Here is a 20,709-nt window from a genome sequence, read left to right on the forward strand (position 1 = left end):
ACTACCTGACTCTGTGGTCTCTTCCCAAAATCCCCAAAGCTTTAACCAAAGAATATATATTATTGACCTCATCCCATTCCTAAGAGGTCTGTAAGGGGCGTGCATAAGAGCACAAACGTGCCTACTGTTCCTGTCCTATTGTTTCTTCCCCTATATATATATTATTGACCTCATCCCATTCCTAAGAGGTCTGTAAGGCGTGCATAAGAGCACAAACGTGCCTACTGTTCCTGTCCTATTGTTTCTTCCCCTATATATATATTATTGACCTCATCCCATTCCTAAGAGGTCTGTAAGGGGCGTGCATAAGAGCACCACCATGCCTACCATTCCGGTCCTAATGTTCCCTTTGATTGTATCCAATTCGTATGGTTATTTCATGCTTATACTTATATATACTGTTGTGTTTAACAAATAAATAAAATAAATTTTATCCCTCATTCCCCCCAGTATTGGTTCAAACATCTATTCTTTTAAATAAAATTGGCTGTCCTGTTTTATTTGGAATGAGATGTTTTTGAACAAAATCTAAAAGCAGAAACAAAAGAAGATAATACAGCAGAGAGACAGAACTCATAATCCTCCAATTGTTGGGCTGCAATCCAAATCGGCACGGCTGATGTTCAGGAATGATAGAGGTTATAATTCCATGCTTACTGGAGAACTAACCTTCTCTGCTTTATTATAGTAGATATTTTCATAAGCAAAATATCACTTACAAGTCAGTTAAACTTTGGTCCAATGCACAATAGCTTTATCTGTTCTAGACAGATCTACAAGACTATAGCAATGCCAGCAGAATCAAATACCGTATTCCATCAACTTTTAGCCAAAAGAAATTCCCTTTGCTGCTTCTATATAGTAAAGAGATTTTTAACCATGCAATTTTTGAAATAACAATTTAGTTTGGTATGATTGGGAAAGTGTACAGTATTGTCAGGAATGCATTCATCTGTTTATTCAACTGTGTTGAATCATATATGCTGTATTATCACCACTATCTATAGGTTGCTTTTTGTTGAAGAGTCAAAATGCCATGTTAAGATTACTAGGAAAGTGATGCATTTGTTTACTTCAGAGGCACAATAATCAATTTTTTCTGAATCTGCTATGAAACAAACAAAAAATATATAAGATTTTTTTTCTACAGGTAGTCCTTGAAATTGAGCCCAATTGAGCCCAATTGAGCCCAAAATTTCTGTTGCTAAGTGAAACATTGGTTAAGTGAGTTTTGCCCTATTTTACGCCTTTCTTGCTACAGTTGTTAAATGAATCATGGCAGTTGTAACTCAGTTATTAAGTGAATCTGGCTTCCCCATTCACTTTGCTTGTTAAAAGGTTGCAACAGGTGATCATATGACCTTGGGACATAGCAATGGTCATGAGTATAAACCCTTTGCCAAGCATCTGAATTTTGATCACATGATCATGGGGATGTTACAAAGGTTACAACTGTGAAAAATGATCATGTCACTTTTTTCAGTGCTGTTGTAACATTGGTCAGTAAATGAACCATCAGAAATCTAGGACTCCCTGTATAATCAAATATTTATAAAATCCTATTTATTTGTAGCATTTGTTCCTTATGTATATTTATACACATACACACATACATATACACACACGACTGAAATAATTTCAATTAAACTCCAACCTTTTAAGATCTTCTTTAAGTTCTACGAGTTCTTCATCTTTCTTTTGCTGGGCTGCTTTGTACTCAGTCACTTGATCCATGGAAAGGTTCAGTTTTGCGTATAGGTCTCTTTTCAGAGTCTAGAAAATGATATTTTCAATTGCATAGAAATAGAGCAGTAATCACTTCTTTCTCAATGCAATCCACAGAACTTCCAGAACAAGATCTACAATAAAAGAAAATGAGTGATTGGGGATGGGGGAGAGCATGTGAAAAAAAACAACTGAATGCCTGTGGGACCCAGTGATATGGGATGGAAGGCAAAGTATTTTCAATGTTCCAATTCTTTTAGTACTTTTAGTTAATTCTAATCAAAATTTGTTTCACAATTAAATACAACCATTCCATCTTATTGCAAAATAAAAATAATAAAACAGACAATTTAGGGTTTCCATGTGACCATGGTATTAAGGGACTATAGAAAATACTGTCCAAGTAGATGTTCTGAGAGGAACAATTTGATGACATATTAAGTTGAGAATCTCTGGAACATTCTCTTCTAGCACTGATAGTTTTGTCTGGTAATGAAATATCTGTAAGAAAACAAGCAATCTCTGAGAGCATTAAGGACTCCACAGTTCAACCCTGAGCTACAAATATTATCTTCAATATTATATTATATGTTTAATGTTTTATGGTCTGAAGAGTTGATTAATTGTTATTAATGCTGTATGCCATCCAGAGTCACATTGTTTATGTTGGACATTTCGAATTATATACCAAACATTTGGAATATATCGTTCTAGGACCATAGATTTATCAGTCATGGTGTATAGCAAAAAAGGTTACTGTTACAATTCTCGCTTATCTTTTATTACACCACAGCTATAATATAATTTGTATAATAATATACAAATGTATAATATACAAATAATATAATTTGTATAATATAATAATATACAAATGGATGAAGACTATTGCTTGACATAGTGTAAGCCGCCGAGTCTTCGGAGAAGGGCGGGATATAAATGCAAATTAAAAAAAAAAAGTTGTCCTTTTGGATGTTCCACAGCTCTTGTTGGAGAAGGAAAGCAATGGTACCCACACCTCATTTCGGACATTAATACAGTTGAGCGTGTCCAGAAATATTTTACAAGAAGAGTTCTCCACTCCTCTGTTCACAACAAAATACCTAATGCCACCAGACTTGAAATCCTGGGTTTAGAAAATTTAGAACTCCGCCGCCTTCGGCATGACCTGAGTATAACTCGTAAAATCATCTGCTACAATGTCCTTCCTGTCGAAGACTACTTCAGCTTCAATCGCAACAATACACGAGCACACAATAGATTTAAACTTAATATGAACCGCTCCAATCTTGATTGTAGAAAATATGACTTCATTAACAAAGTTGTTAATGCCTAGAATGCACTACCTGACTCTGTGGTCTCTTCCCAAAATCCCCAAAGCTTTAACCAAAGAATATATATTATTGACCTCATCCCATTCCTAAGAGGTCTGTAAGGGGCGTGCATAAGAGCACCACCATGCCTACCATTCCGGTCCTAATGTTCCCTTTGATTGTATCCAATTCGTATGGTTATTTCATGCTTATACTTATATATACTGTTGTGTTTAACAAATAAATAAATAAATAAAATAAAGCTGTGCCAAATGATGGTGGAGTTTGCTCTCCTTTCCTCAGCATCCATAGGTCACATGGCTGCATCTAGGAAGCGACTGCCATTTTTCAAAGTGGCCGCAATGAACTGTAGCTGCTTTAAAATAGCACTTGCCAGTTGTGGGGGTAGGTGTGTAGCTTGAGTGCAGTGAAGGAAGCATGCCTAGCTTCACCCAGCTTTCTGTTTGGCTTGAAAGCAGGTGTTTCATGCAAGCTTCTCCTTCCCCAGTGCTTCTTGTTCACAAGCCATACAATGTGCTAAATAGCAGGATTGCAAATGTGCAGCATTGGGGAAGAAGAGCAACCTTAATCCTAGGCAACTCTAGATTGCACTGCTGGAGAGCGTTGCTAGCCAGCACTCCTTGACCACTCCAAAAATGACTACTGGGCCACATGGCCTAGGGATAGAGCAGTAATCACTTCTTTCTCAATGCAATCCACAGAACTTCCAGAACAAGATCTACAATAAAAGAAAATGAGTGATTGGGGATGGGGGAGAGCATGTGAAAAAAAACAACTGAATGCCTGTGGGACCCAGTGATATGGGATGGAAGGCAAAGTATTTTCAATGTTCCAATTCTTTTAGTACTTTTAGTTAATTCTAATCAAAATTTGTTTCACAATTAAATACAACCATTCCATCTTATTGCAAAAATAAAAAATAAAAGATTCAGTCAATTCTCTATTTAGTTAATCCACATTTTTAAAACAGCTCCCAATCGCTTCTCTTAACTAATTCAAGAAAGTTTAAGAGCTAGAAGAAAAACTGATACTAGTTGATAAAAATCAAGAGAAGACAATTATCTCATTGGAAATGGACTGCTCTGATTATTATCTAAATTTTAAAATATAGAGGAGGAAAAAGGAGAAAACTTGCCAGATGTGATTGCTGAGATGTTGGCAGAGGCCATGGGACAACCTAAGGAGAAGATTGTAAATGAGATTAACGAGGTTTTTAGAGTACATACAAGATACGCAATGAAAATAAATTAGCAAGAGAAGTTCAGGTAAGATTCACAAAGAAAGCGATAAAAACAGAGATACTACAAATAACAAGAAGCACAGCACTGAAATACAAAGACAAAGAAATAATAGTATTGAGACAAATACCCAGAAGAGTTAGAGATTTGAGGAGAGAATAGCACTTCTTAACAAAATTTTTAATAACAAAAGGAGTGCGTTTCAGATGGTTAATACCAGAAGGAATTTTGGTGATATGGCAAGAACAAAGACTCCATTGAAAAAGCAAAACTATTCTATGAGCAATTTTGTGGACCATTAGAAGATGAATTGGGAGCAGCAAGAGAAACAGAATATAAAGATGGTGCAAAAGTAAACAAGAAAGAACAGGAAGAAAGGACATTGAGAGAAGGAGCAAGATCAAAAGATACTGTAATAGATGTGGATTTGGACTAAAAAACAACAAAGATAAATAAGAAACCCAGAAAAATACTTTCAAAGTTTTTCTTTACAATGATAGAAGAATTAAGTATTCAAGATATTTGGAGACAAAGACATATGAAAGAATACAATATACTTTCTATTCAAATAGACGCATGTCGTGGTCTAGGATAGATATGATATGAATGTCAACAGATCTTATAGACAATATACAAGAAGTAAACACTGAAAGAAATATTTGGGCGGACCACAACCCAATGACAATAACATGGAAAGGACAGAAGAAAAAAGGAGGGGGGGAAAAGGAATTTGAATTATTTATAGCTTTGAGGCTGACCTTCATAGTTCTAACGTGATAAGAAAGCAGATGTGCAAGAGAGGGAGATTGGAGTGCTAACTTTGTTTTGACTTTTCAAATTTTTATTCTCTCGGCTTGCTTTTCTATTTACTCTTTTTGAGCTCTTTGAAGTACTTTGTTTTGGTCCTGTTTAGTGGATAACTATTGGATATTTTTCTTTTTCTTTTTTCCCTTTAACTAGTGGTTAAGGGGAATAAGGAGCTGATTGGGAAAAATGAAGAAAGAATTCAAAAAGTAGAGGAAAAAGCAGACTTGACAGAAAAGAAAGTTTAAGAGCTAGAAGAAAAACTGATACTAGTTGATAAAAATCAAGAGAAGACAATTATCTCATTGGAAATGGACTGCTCTGATTATTATCTAAATTTTAAAATATAGAGGAGGAAAAAGGAGAAAACTTGCCAGATGTGATTGCTGAGATGTTGGCAGAGGCCATGGGACAACCTAAGGAGAAGATTGTAAATGAGATTAACGAGGTTTTTAGAGTACATACAAGATACGCAATGAAAAATAAATTAGCAAGAGAAGTTCAGGTAAGATTCACAAAGAAAGCGATAAAAACAGAGATACTACAAATAACAAGAAGCACAGCACTGAAATACAAAGACAAAGAAATAATAGTATTGAGACAAATACCCAGAAGAGTTAGAGATTTGAGGAGAGAATAGCACTTCTTAACAAAATTTTTAATAACAAAAGGAGTGCGTTTCAGATGGTTAATACCAGAAGGAATTTTGGTGATATGGCAAGAACAAAGACTCCATTGAAAAAGCAAAACTATTCTATGAGCAATTTTGTGGACCATTAGAAGATGAATTGGGAGCAGCAAGAGAAACAGAATATAAAGATGGTGCAAAAGTAAACAAGAAAGAACAGGAAGAAAGGACATTGAGAGAAGGAGCAAGATCAAAAGATACTGTAATAGATGTGGATTTGGACTAAGGCAAAAAGAGCCTGAAGAAATTTTTTGTTTGTCTTGCTTTTTCATTTTTATTTTTTTTCTTTGTTCTTAAGATTCTTTCTACTCACTTTTTTGGCTTTTTGGTTTTTTCCTTTTTTATTCCTGGATTGGTAATATTTTTCGTACTTTGTTTTTGGGGAAGTGATTGATTTTCTTCTTACTTTCCTATTTTTTATTTTTTCTAACCCACCCAGCAGGGAGGATTAGATATTTGGATTACAAATAAACCATAAGTGGATTACAAATTAATTTCACACAGCATTTAGATGACGAAAGTTACAATACATCTACATCCTACAGCAAGTCCCTCATTGACAGAAAAACAAAAAGTCTTGGAGACGATGGGGTTAAAAAACCTTATACAGTCACTCCATGATGATTTGAAACAGGATTTAAAGGAAATGAAGGAGCTGATTGGGAAAAATGAAGAAAGAATTCAAAAAGTAGAGGAAAAAGCAGACTTGACAGAAAAGAAAGTTTAAGAGCTAGAAGAAAAACTGATACTAGTTGATAAAAATCAAGAGAAGACAATTATCTCAGGAGAAGATAACAAAATTTTTAATAACAAAAGGAGTGCGTTTCAGATGGTTAATACCAGAAGGAATTTTGGTGATATGGCAAGAACAAAGACTCCATTGAAAAAGCAAAACTATTCTATGAGCAATTTTGTGGACCATTAGAAGATGAATTGGGAGCAGCAAGAGAAACAGAATATAAAGATGGTGCAAAAGTAAACAAGAAAGAACAGGAAGAAAGGACATTGAGAGAAGGAGCAAGATCAAAAGATACTGTAATAGATGTGGATTTGGACTAAAAAACAACAAAGATAAATAAGAAACCCAGAAAAATACTTTCAAAGTTTTTCTTTACAATGATAGAAGAATTAAGTATTCAAGATATTTGGAGACAAAGACATATGAAAGAATACAATATACTTTCTATTCAAATAGACGCATGTCGTGGTCTAGGATAGATATGATATGAATGTCAACAGATCTTAAATTATTAGAACAAATAGAGGATTATGGAGAGGTAGCAGATTTAAAGATAAAGAAAAACAAAAATATTGTTGAAAATATTACAGAAAAATAAACAAGAGACTTAAAGGAGAAATTAGATATACAAATTGTGAAAAAGTGAAATATTTAGGAATAAAATTAACTTCAAGATGTGTAGCGATAAAGAGGATAATTATTACAATTTAAAAAGACAAATTGAGAAAAACTTGGAGAAATGGAAAAATTTGCAGCTATCATTTATGGGAAAGATTGCAATAATCAAGATGAATATATTACCAAGACTACTGTTTTTATTTCAGACAATTCCAATAAAAGTTGAAAAGACTTATTTTCAGTGGTGGGATTCAGCCAGTTCGCACCACTTTGGGAGAACCAGTTGTTAATTTTCTGAGCAGTTTGGTGAACTGGTGGTTGGAAGAAAACATTAGGGCAGAGAACCGGTTGTTAAATTATTTGAATCCCACCACTAAAAGAATCTAACGGCAAAGAATGTATTGATGAAATAGTTAAAGCAAACCTCTTTAACACATTCTTTGGCTCAGTCTTTGTTAACAGTGATGGCTCATATCCGACATTCCCCAATTGTACTAACAATGAGTACAACGACTTAACACATATAGACTTCACAGAAGATAATGTTGAAAAAGCTCTTCGCAACCTGAAACCATCTTTATCTATTCGGCCTGATGGACTATGTGCATACTTCTTAAAAAAACCTTTCAATTAATATAGCAGAACCCCTAAGCATAATCTTTGATAAAGCTTTCACGACTAGTTCCCTTCCCAAACTTTGGTCTCTAGCCACAGTCATCCCTATCTTCAAAAAAGGAGATCCAAGCCTAGTTGAAAGTTACAGACCTATCTCTCTATGCTGCATCACCTGCAAAGTAATGGAATCTATCATCAACCAATCCATTACCCTCCACCTAGAAACAAACAACCTACTCTCTAATAAACAATTTGGTTTCAGAAAAAAAATTATTATGTAACTTACAACTTCTCCACTGCAAAAACATATGGACTACTAATCTTGATCAAGGCAAAGCAATAGATGCAATCTACATTGACTTCTGCAAAGCTTTTGACTCAGTAGTACATGATAAACTTCTCCTAAAACTAAAATCCTATGGCATTTCAGGACCTCTTCACAATTGGATAAATGCCTTCCTGTCAAACAGACAACAAGTGGTCAAAATTGGCAATGCTCTAACAAATCCTGTTCCTGTCAAAAGTGGCGTTCCCCAAGGTAGCATTCTTGAACCAATGCTCTTCATACTATACATAAATGATCTCTGTGACCTTATCTCAAGTTATTGTGTTCTCTTTGCTGACGATGTCAAACTATTTAACACTACCAACAATACTTCTACCCTTCAAAAAGGCCTTGACTTTGTATCTGATTGGTCTAAAACTTGGCAACTCCAAATCTCAACCAGCAAATGCTCAGTCTTACATATTGGGAAAAAGAACCCTAACACTAAGTACAAGCTTGATAGACATTACCTTACAGATGGCCCCCACCCTGTTAAAGACCTTGGAGTTTTCATATCAAATGATCTAAGTGCCAAAGCCCACTGCAACTACATTGCAAAAAAGGCTCTAAGTGTTGTAAACATAATTTTACGCAGCTTCTTTTCCAAAAACTCTACATTACTAACCAGAGCATACAAAACATTTGCTAGACCTATTCCTGAATACAGCTCACCTGTCTGGAACCCATACCACATATCTGACATTAATACAATTGAACGTGTCCAGAAATATTTTACAAGAAGAGTACTCCGCTCCTCTGAAAGCAACAAAATACCTTATACCACCACTTGAAATCCTGGGATTAGAAAATTTAGAACTCCGCCGACTCCGACAAGATCTGTGTTTAACACACAGAATCATCTATTGCAATGTCCTTCCTGTTAAAGACTACTTCAGCTTGAATCGCAATAATACAAGAACAAACAATAGATTAAAATTTAATGTTAACCACTTCAATCTTGATTGCAGAAAATATGACTTCTATAACAGAGTTGTTAATGCTTGGAACGCACTACCCGACTCTGTCGTCTCTTCTCAAAATCCCAAAAACTTCAACCAAAAACTGTCTACTATTGACCTCACCCCATTCCTAAGAGGACTATAAGGGGCATGCATAAGAGCACAAAAGTGCCTAACGTTCCTGTCCTACTGTTCCCTTTCATTATATCAAATTAATATAGTTGTTGCATACTTTTGCTTATATATATGTTTATATGATGTGTTGTTGTTTTACGTTGATGTTTGTTTATACTATTGTGCAAAATAAAATAAATAAAATGGTTTTCTACCTAAAAGATAAATAAGAGATAATATGAGTATAATTTTGAACACCTTGGAATATTATGAGACACACTCAGAAAAAGACATGGGATATTTCTAGATGCTCAGAAAACCTTTGATAATGTGAATTGGCAGTTTATGATAAAGCAATTAGAGATAATGGACTTTGGGAAGAGATTTATAAACACTATAAAAAAATTTACAATAAACGATCAGCTAAGATAAGGATGAATGGAGAGATGACAGAAAAAGTTAATATAACAAAAGGAACAAGACAAGGGTGTCCATTATCCCCATTGTTATTTGTGTTGACCTTAGAAGTGCTAAATAGAAATATAAGACGGAATGAAGAAATAAAAAGGATGAAAATTAAAAAAGAGGAATGGAAGCTACAAGCCTTTGCAGAGGATTTAGTGTTTATCCTGGAGGAACCTCAAACAACAGATCTTAAATTATTAGAACAAATAGAGGATTATGGAGAGGTAGCAGATTTAAAGATAAAGAAAAAACAAAAATATTGTTGAAAAATATTACAGAAAAATAAACAAGAGACTTAAAGGAGAAATTAGATATACAAATTGTGAAAAAAGTGAAATATTTAGGAATAAAATTAACTTCAAGATGTGTAGCGATAAAGAGGATAATTATTACAATTTAAAAAGACAAATTGAGAAAAACTTGGAGAAATGGAAAAATTTGCAGCTATCATTTATGGGAAAGATTGCAATAATCAAGATGAATATATTACCAAGACTACTGTTTTTATTTCAGACAATTCCAATAAAAGTTGAAAAGACTTATTTTCAGTGGTGGGATTCAGCCAGTTCGCACCACTTTGGGAGAACCAGTTGTTAATTTTCTGAGCAGTTTGGTGAACTGGTGGTTGGAAGAAAACATTAGGGCAGAGAACCGGTTGTTAAATTATTTGAATCCCACCACTGCTTATTTTCAACACCTTAATAAAATAATAAGGAAGTTCATGTGGCAAGGGAAGAAAGCGAGAATTAGCATAAAGTTGCTACAGGATATGAGACAATGTGGAGGATTTGGACTGCCAAGCTGGGAATTATATTATCAGGCTGCAGCGTTGACTTGGATGAGAGAATGGATTGAATTAGGAAATATAAGACTATTGACCTTGGAAGGACATGATTTACAATTGGGATGGCATGCATTTGGTATGGTAGAAGTAAGATGCATATATATTTTCAGAGACATTATATAAGAAATGCAGTTATTGGTGCGGGAGAAGGTCAGAGACAATTACTATTTGAAAATACCAATATGGTTATCAACAATGGAAGCATTAATACACCTAAATATTATTAATTTTATAAATATGTTTAGATATAAAGATTTATTAACAGATAAGGGGAAATTGAAAGAGATACAAGAACTGGAAGAACAAGGAATCGAGATGGACTGGTATACCCACATGCAAATACAAACAAGATATGAAAAGGATGTGAAACTATATGATTTTTAGTTAGAAATGACAGATCTGGATAGGATACTCACAGGAACAGAGGACAAAATAATCAATAAAATCTGCAACTTTTTACTTGGTATTGAATTAGAAGAAGAGCAAGTAAAGGAAATAATGATAGCCTGAGCAAGAAAATTTGGATACTCAATTGAGTTAGACAGATGGCAACAGCTATGGGAAAGGAACTATAAACTAACAATGTCCACTGCATATAAAGAGAATCAATATAAAATGTTTTATAGGTGGCATATGCTACTGGAAAAATTGGCAAAAATGTTTAAGGATAAACAGCTAAATGTTGGAAATGTCATCAGACACCAGGATCCTATTATCATATGTGCTGGACATACCCAGAAGCCAGAAACTATTGGAGTAGAATTAAAACATGGTTAAAAGAAATGATTCAACAACATGTTGATTTAAAACCGGAGCTGTTCCTATTGGGTATCCTACCAGAGAAAATTAGTAAAGAAAATATATACTTGATTATACATGCAATAACTGCAGCTAGGATAGTATTTGCGCAAAGATGGAAAGCAGAGAAAATCTCTTTGGAAGGGTAAGTAATTAAGAAAATTTTAGATTGTGCAGAAATGAATAGATTAACTTTGATAATTATAGAAAGAGAGGATACGGAATATTTTAAGATATGGGGACAATTTTACCATAGCTTAGAGAAGAGATATAGATAAATATATTAATAGCAAACAAGAGAATGATATAATAAATGAATTGTGGGGAGAATGTTGTAACAAAGGAATGGAAAATATCAAGAAAGGATGAAGATAGGAGGAGTAATAATAAGTCACTGAAGAAATATCTAGATGACACACTTTTTTATTTATAAAATAAAAAAACTTTTTATAAAAATAAAAAAGAGATGGGATGGAAGATGGAAGAAAGTAGGTGGAGGGGCATGCTGTAGTGCAGGGGTGTCAAAATCAATTTCATTCATTCATTGATTCATCAGGGTTGTGTTTGACCTCGGAGGACTGGGGGTGCATGGGCATGGCCATGGCCATGGCAGACGTGACATGGGACCATACCTCCCCACACATCGTCATGCCCCCATCGAAGTCTGAATCTGTGGGGGAAGATGAGCTGGAAGAAGAACTGGCAGAGATGGAGAGGCCAGCTCTGTTGTCCTTGGAGGAAACTGGGGAAGGGCAGAGTCAGTCCAGGCAAGGCTTTTCTGAATTAATAAGGCCTGCAGCTCAGAAGAGCAAAGACTACCCCCTCCTGATCTGAGAGCAAGAAGGGAAAACAGACGGCGAGATCAATGCAGATTGAGAGGCATTTGTCAGGAATAAGTTGTTGTGGTCCGTCAGCAGCCTACGGTGCTGGCAACGGAGTTGGACAGCAATGAGGCTGAGGTGAGGCCAGGGCCATCGGGAAGGGAGGTACGGACTCCACAGCAGTGGTCACCAACCAGTGGTCCATGGACCACTAGTGGTCCATGAGAAAATTTTGGTGGTCCACAGAAAAATTATTTGCATTTTTATATTGCACTAAATACTATTTATCTTTTTTAAAAAATTCATATTAGTGGTCCACAGAATTTAAAATTATGAATTTAGTGGTCCCTGAGGTCCGAAAGGTTGGTGACCCCTGCTCCAGAGATTGATAATAGTGAGAAAGAAGAACTGGAGGAGCCTATTCCTAATGCCCGCATGAGGAGAGCTGCCAAAAGGCAAGAGCAGCTCAAGCAGAGAGGACAACTCAGGAGTAGGGCTAAGAGATGATTGGCCCTTCCCATACGGCTTAATAACAGACCAGCACCGGTGTTTCAGCTTGCCAGAAAACGTTTTCTATCTAGACCCGTTCCAGTCCGGCTTCCGGCCCGGGTATAGCACGGAGACAGCTTTGGTCGCGTTGGTGGATGACCTCTGGAGGGCCAGGGATAGGGGTTGCTCCTCTGCCCTGGTCCTGTTGGATCTCTCATCGGCTTTTGATACCATCGACCATGGTATCCTGCTGCGCCGGTTGGAGGGGTTGGGAGTGGGAGGCACCGTTTATCGGTGGTCCCCCCCCTACCCCCCCGACCGGCCGCAGACGGTGTTGACAGGGGGGCAGAGATCGGCCGCAAGGCGCCTCACTTGTGGGGTGCCGCAGGGGTCGATTCTCTCGCCTCTCCTGTTCAACATCTACATGAAGCCGTTGGGCGAGGTCATCAGTGGCTTTGGGGTGAGTTATCATCTGTCGCTGATGATACCCAGCTGTACTTCTCCACCCAGGCCACCCCAGCGAAGCTGTCAGTGCTGCCCCGTTGTTTGGAGGCCGTACGGGTCTGGATGGGGAGAAACAGACTCAGACTCAATCCATCCAAGACGGAGTGGCTGTGGATGCCGGCATCCCGGTACAGTCAGCTTGTTGTGACCCAGGTTCCTGGACCCGGACTCCTGGACTCGGATGATTCAGAAAGTGAGGGAGAAGACCTGGCAAGCCCTGCTTCTCTTGAACCCTTTCCCTCCCTGGCACCCACTCAAAGGGAGGAGGAGGGGCCGGCAAGGCCTGATTCTCTGGAGCCTTCTTCTAATTTGGCAATGCCCCAAGAACAGTTTTGGAGTGATGCAAGACTGCGCAGGCGTGACATGGGACCATACCTCCCACACATCGTCATGCCCCATCGAAGTCTGAATCTGTGGGGGAAGATGAGCTGGAAGAAGAACTGGCAGAGATGGAGAGGCCAGCTCTGTTGTCCTTGGAGGAAACTGGGGAAGGGCAGAGTCAGTCCAGGCAAGGCTTTTCTGAATTAATAAGGCCTGCAGCTCAGAAGAGCAAAGACTACCCCCTCCTGATCTGAGAGCAAGAAGGGAAAACAGACGGCGAGATCAATGCAGATTGAGAGGCATTTGTCAGGAATAAGTTGTTGTGGTCCGTCAGCAGCCTACGGTGCTGGCAACGGAGTTGGACAGCAATGAGGCTGAGGTGAGGCCAGGGCCATCGGGAAGGGAGGTACGGACTCCACAGCAGTGGTCACCAACCAGTGGTCCATGGACCACTAGTGGTCCATGAGAAAATTTTGGTGGTCCACAGAAAAATTATTTGCATTTTTATATTGCACTAAATACTATTTATCTTTTTTAAAAAATTCATATTAGTGGTCCACAGAATTTAAAATTATGAATTTAGTGGTCCCTGAGGTCCGAAAGGTTGGTGACCCCTGCTCCAGAGATTGATAATAGTGAGAAAGAAGAACTGGAGGAGCCTATTCCTAATGCACGCATGAGGAGAGCTGCCAAAAGGCAAGAGCAGCTCAAGCAGAGAGGACAACTCAGGAGTAGGGCTAAGAGATGATTGGCCCTTCCCATACGGCTTAATAACAGACCAGCACCGGTGTTTCAGCTTGCCAGAAAACGTTTTCTATCTAGACCCGTTCCAGTCCGGCTTCCGGCCCGGGTATAGCACGGAGACAGCTTTGGTCGCGTTGGTGGATGACCTCTGGAGGGCCAGGGATAGGGGTTGCTCCTCTGCCCTGGTCCTGTTGGATCTCTCATCAGCTTTTGATACCATCGACCATGGTATCCTGCTGCGCCGGTTGGAGGGGTTGGGAGTGGGAGGCACCGTTCATCGGTGGTTCTCCTCCTACCTCTCCGACCGGTCGCAGACGGTGTTGACAGGGGGGCAGAGATCGGCCGCGAGGCACCTCACTTGTGGGGTGCCACAGGGGTCGATTCTCTCGCCTCTCCTGTTCAACATCTACATGAAGCCATTGGGCGAGGTCATCAGTGGCTTTGGGGTGAGTTATCATCTGTACGCTGATGATACCCAGCTGTACTTCTCCACCCCAGGCCACCCCAGCGAAGCTGTCGAAGTGCTGTCCCGTTGTTTGGAGGCCGTACGGGTCTGGATGGGGAGAAACAGACTCAGACTCAATCCATCCAAGACGGAGTGGCTGTGGATGCCGGCATCCCGGTACAGTCAGCTTGTTGTGACCCAGGTTCCTGGACCCGGACTCCTGGACTCGGATGATTCAGAAAGTGAGGGAGAAGACCTGGCAAGCCCTGCTTCTCTTGAACCCTTTCCCTCCCTGGCACCCACTCAAAGGGAGGAGGAGGGGCCGGCAAGGCCTGATTCTCTGGAGCCTTCTTCTAATTTGGCAATGCCCCAAGAACAGTTTTGGAGTGATGCAAGACTGCGCAGACGTGACCGGCGCGCGCAGCAGAAGCAGCGTTGGGATAAAGCCAAGTCATAATTGTCATGCAGTGACATCTGCAGAGACTATAAATAGGAGGCGGGACTTCCTGGTTTTTTGTCTTGGACAAAGCAATGAATTTGCGCGGGCAAACTGTATCAATAGAGGGAAGAACATATTCGTGAGTAATTCTGGCCTTATCTATAATTTCCTCGTTATCTCCAGAAACTTGGCAGGCCCGTGGGTAGACGTGGCCAGGACATATATCTATGTAAATAAAAGGAGAAAAGAAAGCCTCTGACTGACTCTTTGCTGGGAGTATTGGGGGGAGGGAAACAGAACACAGCTGCAACCACGGCTGCCTGTTGGGGGCGAGTCACTGGCCCCAACGGAAAGGATGCGCAAATTGGGCATTCTCCTGGATGGACAGCTGTTGTTTGAAGATCACTTGACGGCCGTCTCCAGGAGAGCTTTTTACCAGGTTCGCCTGGTCCGCCAGTTGCGCCCCTTTCTTGACCGGGATGCCTTATGCACGGTCACTCATGCTCTCGTCACTTCTCGCCTGGATTATTGCAATGCTCTCTACATGGGGCTACCCCTGAAGTGCACTCGGAGACTTCAGTTAGTCCAGAATGCAGCTGCTCGGGTGATTGAGGGAGCACCACGTTGCTCCCGGGTAACATCACTCCTGCGCAGTCTGCACTGGCTATCTGTGGTCTTCCAGGTGCGCTTCAAGGTTTTGGTTACCACCTTCAAAGCGCTCCATGGCTTAGGGCCCGGGTACTTACGGGACCGCCTGCTGTTTCCACATGCCTCCCACCGACCCGTACGCTCTCACAGAGAGGGTCTTCTCAGAGTGCCGTCCGCCAAGCAGTGTCGGCTGGCGGCCCCCAGGGGAAGGTCCTTCTCTGTGGGAGCACCTACTCTCTGGAACGAACTTCCCCCCGGTTTACACCAATTGCCTGACCTTCGGTCCTTTCGCCGGGAACTGAAAACTTATTTATTTATCCAAGCGGGACTAGCCTGATTTTTAAATTCTAAATTTTAAATTTAAAATTTTTTTAATTGTAATTTTATTGGGTATTTTATATGGTCAATTGGACGGTTTTAATTTCGGCCTTTTATTGAATAAGCTTTTTAATTGTTATTTTAATATGTATATTAATTGTTTTAAATGAAGGCTGTACACCGCCCTGAGTCCTTCGGGAGAAGGGCGGTATAAAAGTTTAATTAAATAAATAAATTAAATAAATAAATAACGTTGTAGCTGCATCCTCTGCTTCATGTTTTGGTAACTTCTGGACATTTATCAGGAAGGGCCTTGGCAGTTTGCCTAATTGGACTCAGGTTTTTGATAACTGAAGAATTTATGTTTGGGAGGTCTTTGTTTTCCTTTGAGTTAAACAACGCTGGGAATAATAATAATAATAATAATAATAATAATAATAATAATAATAATAATAATAATAATAATAATAATAATAATAATAATAATAATAATAATAATTATTATTATTATTATTATTATTATTATTTATTGGATTTCTAGACTGCCCTTCTCCCGAAGGACTCAGGGCGGTGTACAGCCAAGATAAAACATAAACAATGTACAATTAAAAACTAAATTAAGAAACTTATACAATTGGCCGAAAAATTAAAATATTTAAAATCTAAAAATCCCAATTTAAAACATAAATAGAATTTAGAATTTAAAAAATTTAAGCAGTTTAAGAAAAACTTAAGCCAGCCCCACGCGAATAAACAAATGTGTTTTCAATTCGCGGTGAAAGGTCCGAAGGTCAGGTATTTGGCATAAACCAGGGGGAAGTTCATTCCAGAGAGTAGGAGCCCCCACAGAGAAGGATCTTCCCCTGGCGGCCGCCAGCTGACATTGTTTGGCGGACGGCACCCTGAGAAGTCCCTCCCACGGGTCGGTGGGAGGCATGAGGTAACAGCAGGCGGTCCCGTAAGTACCCAGGCCCCAAGCCATGGAGCGCTTTGAAGATGGTAACCAAAACCTTGAAATGCACCCGAAAGGCAACAGGTAGCCAGTGCAGTCTGCACAGGAGAGGTGTTACATGGGAGCTACGTGGAACTCCCTCTATCACCCGCGCAGCTGCATTCTGGACTAACTGAAGCCTCCGAGTGCACCTCAAGGGGAGCCCCATGTAGAGAGCATTGCAATAATCCAGGCGAGAGGTAACGAGAGCATGAGTGACTGTGCATAAGGCATCCCGATCGAGGAAGGGGCACAACTGGCGAACCAGGCAAACCTGGTGAAAGGCTCTCCTGGAGACGGCCATCAAATGATCTTCAAACGACAGCCGTGCATCCAGGAGAACACCTAAGTTGCGCACCCTATCCTTTGGGGCCAATAACTCGCCCCCAACAGTCAGCTGCGGCTGCAGCTGACTGTATCAGGGTGCCGGCATCCACAGCCTCTCCGTCTTGGAGGGATTGAGCTTGAGCCTGTTCCTCCCCATCCAGACCCGTACGGCTTCCAAACACTAGGACAGCACTTCGACAGCTTCGTTGGGGTGGCCCGGGGTGGAAAAGTACAGCTGAGTGTCGTCAGCGTGCAGCTGATATCTCACCCCGAAGCCACTGATGATCTCACCCAACGGCTTCATATAGATGTTGAACAGGAGGGGCGAGATAATCGACCCCTGCAGCACCCCACAAGTAAGGTGCCTCGCGGTCGACCTCTGCCCCCGTCAACACCGTCTGCGACCGGTCAGAGAGATAGGAGGAGAACCACCGATAAATGGTGCCTCCCACTCCCAACCCCCCCAACCGGCGCAGCAGAATACCATGGTCGATGGTATCAAAAGCCGCTGAGAGATCTAACAGGACCAGAGCAGAGGAATAACCCCTGTCTCTGGCCCTCCAGAGATCATCCACCAACGCGACCAAAGCTGTCTCCGTGCTATAACTGGGTCGGAAGCCGGACTGGAACGGGTCTAGATAGACAGCTTCATCCAGGTATTGGGGTAGCTGCCGTGCCACAGCACTCTCTACAACCTTCGCGATAAAGCGAAGGTTGGAGACCGGGCGGTAATTACCTAAAATAGCTGGGTCCAGGGAAGGCTTCTTGAGGAGGGGTCTCACCACCGCCTCCTTCAAGGCGGCAGGGAAAACCCCCTCCAACAAAGAAGCGTTGATAATCTCCTGGAGCCAGCCTCGTGTCACTTCCTGTGAGGCCAGCACCAACCAGGAAGAGCACGGGTCCAGTAAACATGTAGTGGCGTGCAGCCTCCCCAACAACCTGTCCACGTCTTCGGGAGCCACAGGGTCAAACTCATCCCAAACAATCTCAACAAGACGCGACTCCACCCTCTCACCTGGATCATCCCAATTTCGGTCCAAGCCATCCCGGAGCTGAACAATTTTATTGTATAGATAACCACTAAACTCCTCGGCATGTCCCTGCAACGGGTCATCCTGCACCTCCTGATGAAGGAGAGAGCGGGTCACCCGAAACAGGGTGGCCGGGCGGTTATCTGCCGACGCAATGAGGGTGGAAGCGTAGGAATGCTTCGCCTCCCTCATTGCCACTAGGTAGGTCTTAGAATAAGACCTAACTAGTGTTCGGTCAGTAATTCCCAGCTGTTCGAATAAAGTTTATTTTATTATGGACTGAGTTTGTTGCTACCTACTTGGGTCTGGGTCACAACAAAGCATTGAATCTGTGAAGTGTCGTGTGCATTTGCCAAAGCCTGGAGATTGCTGTACTCTGTCTTGTGAGACTTGCCAGTTTGCCTGCTTCGCTGAACTTCTTGCTCTGGTTACTAATTAGCTAACCTGGCTTATTGGACTGCTGGCTCTGGTTAATGTTTGGCTAACTTGGCTTACTGGATTGCTGGCCTTGGTTGCTGTTTGATTAACCTGGCTTATTGAACTGCTGGCCCTGGTTGCTGTTTGGTTAACCTGGCTTACTAGACTACTTGCAGCCAGAGGCTTCTGAAGTTGCATATGAGAACTTTGCTCCAGGACTTGTAGTGAATGTGGGAACATTTGGGGGCACAGTTGGAACAATAAAGGGGAGTTAGACCTGTTCTCTGGTTGTGTTGCTTTTGTGCATTGCCCCGGGTCATCACACACATGGTTTTATACACTTATAAAAATAGAGAGGAGTAGATTTCTGTGATTTTGGTTTTTTAATACTTATTTGATCTACTTGATCAAAGAGAGAGAGACCAGATCAAGAAACTGACTCCATAGGAAGTGTCGTGTCCCACTCCTCCGCTGACAGCTGGGTCAGGGACATCCGAATCAGGCTTGCCTCTGCAGCTCTGCCCAAAGTCCTAGCAAAGTCCTCAGAGCAGGCAGGAGACCAGTAAGTGACTTCAGCAAGATAAGTTCGACTTTTACCTGACTCAGAGACTGCCAGAAAGTAGATCCTTTATATAGGCCATGGGGTGTGGCTCCATGACTCAGCACTCATTAAGACCTGCCCCTCCCTTCCTTCTGTTGCCTCCGCCTCTCCAATCTTCTGATGCGAGGATTACTCCAATCAGCTGTTGTTGGGAGTAAACCCTCCTCAGGCTCACCTGCTGTGGAGGAGGGGGAGGGGTCTAGCTGCTCCGTTTGCCTGGGCATGGAGTCAGGGCTGGGGCAGGGAGATGCTCCTTCTTCTGCAGTTTGTGTGGGCATGGAGCCAGGACTTGGGCGGAGGCATACATTCCTCAGTGTTGGGAGCAGGTAAGAAGGCCCGGCTGCTCTGAGGCGGGCAAGACACAACACTATCCTCACCGCAGGGCCCTTCCCCGGGCTGACGATCGGGATGCGGTCGGGCGGGTTCTGCTCGTGGAAGGCCCGCACCAGGTCCGGGCGTGGGCGTGGGCGTTGACCCAGGTGAACTCGGTCCCGTACCCTTGCCACGCAACCAGGTATTGGAAGCGCCCCTTCAGCCAGCGGGAGTCGCGTATGCTGTGCACCTCGTACTCCTCCACCCCATCCTCGTCGACAGCGCCGGGTGGCGCCGGGCGCCGGGTGGCGCCGGGCGCCGGAGGGGAGACGGCGGGGCCTCAGGGACCAGCAAGGACCGATGGAAGACGGGATGGATCCGCATGGAACGTGGCAGGGTCAGCCGGTAGGCCACTGGATTGATGACCGCCTCGACGGGGAACGGACCGATGAACCGGTGGTCCAGTTTCTTCGCCGGCCGGTCGGACGGGAGATGCTTTGTGGAGAGCCACACGCGGTCTCCGACCACCAGCGGGGGTGTTGCCCGTCGGGAACGATCGGCGACCCGCTTGTAGTCCTCCTTCGCCCGATTCAGCTGCCGACGCACCATCTGCTGGACCGCGTGCAACTCGGAGAGAAAGGACTGTGTCTCGGGAACCGGGGAGTCCGGGGGCGCCAGAGGGAAGAGCCGCGGATGGTACCCCAAGTTGGCCAGGAACGGGGTGGTCTGGGTGGAGGTGTGTTGGGAGTTGTTGAATGCGAACTCCGCCAGGGACAGGTAATCGGCCCAGTTGTCCTGCTGTTGGTTCACGAAGCACCGGAGGTACTGCTCCAGGACGCCGATGATCTTCTCCGTCCCGCCGTCGGTCTCCGGATGGTGCGCCGACGACAGGCACACCTGCACCTCCAATGCGGCCATCAGGCTTTTCCAAAAGCGAGCCGTGAACTGCACCCCACGGTCCGACACCACCCTGTCCGGCAGGCCATGGAGGCGGAAGACGTGCTGCAAGAAGAGACGGGCTGTCTTGGTGGCGGTGGG

General features: G+C 42.1%; 1 protein-coding gene across 1 annotated transcript in view; it reads right to left on the minus strand.

Annotated features, from left to right (window-relative positions):
• FYCO1 (FYVE and coiled-coil domain autophagy adaptor 1) overlaps positions 1-20,709 on the minus strand; it is a 238,226-nt gene that overhangs the window by 98,240 nt on the left and 119,277 nt on the right. Inside the window, exon 10 of the mRNA XM_058183372.1 lies at positions 1,655-1,773. Coding sequence (XP_058039355.1) covers positions 1,655-1,773 — 119 coding nt within the window. The remainder of the gene's footprint in view (positions 1-1,654; positions 1,774-20,709) is intronic.

The sequence above is a fragment of the Ahaetulla prasina genome, chromosome 4, assembly GCF_028640845.1.
Source record: "Ahaetulla prasina isolate Xishuangbanna chromosome 4, ASM2864084v1, whole genome shotgun sequence".
Taxonomy (NCBI): domain Eukaryota; kingdom Metazoa; phylum Chordata; class Lepidosauria; order Squamata; family Colubridae; genus Ahaetulla; species Ahaetulla prasina.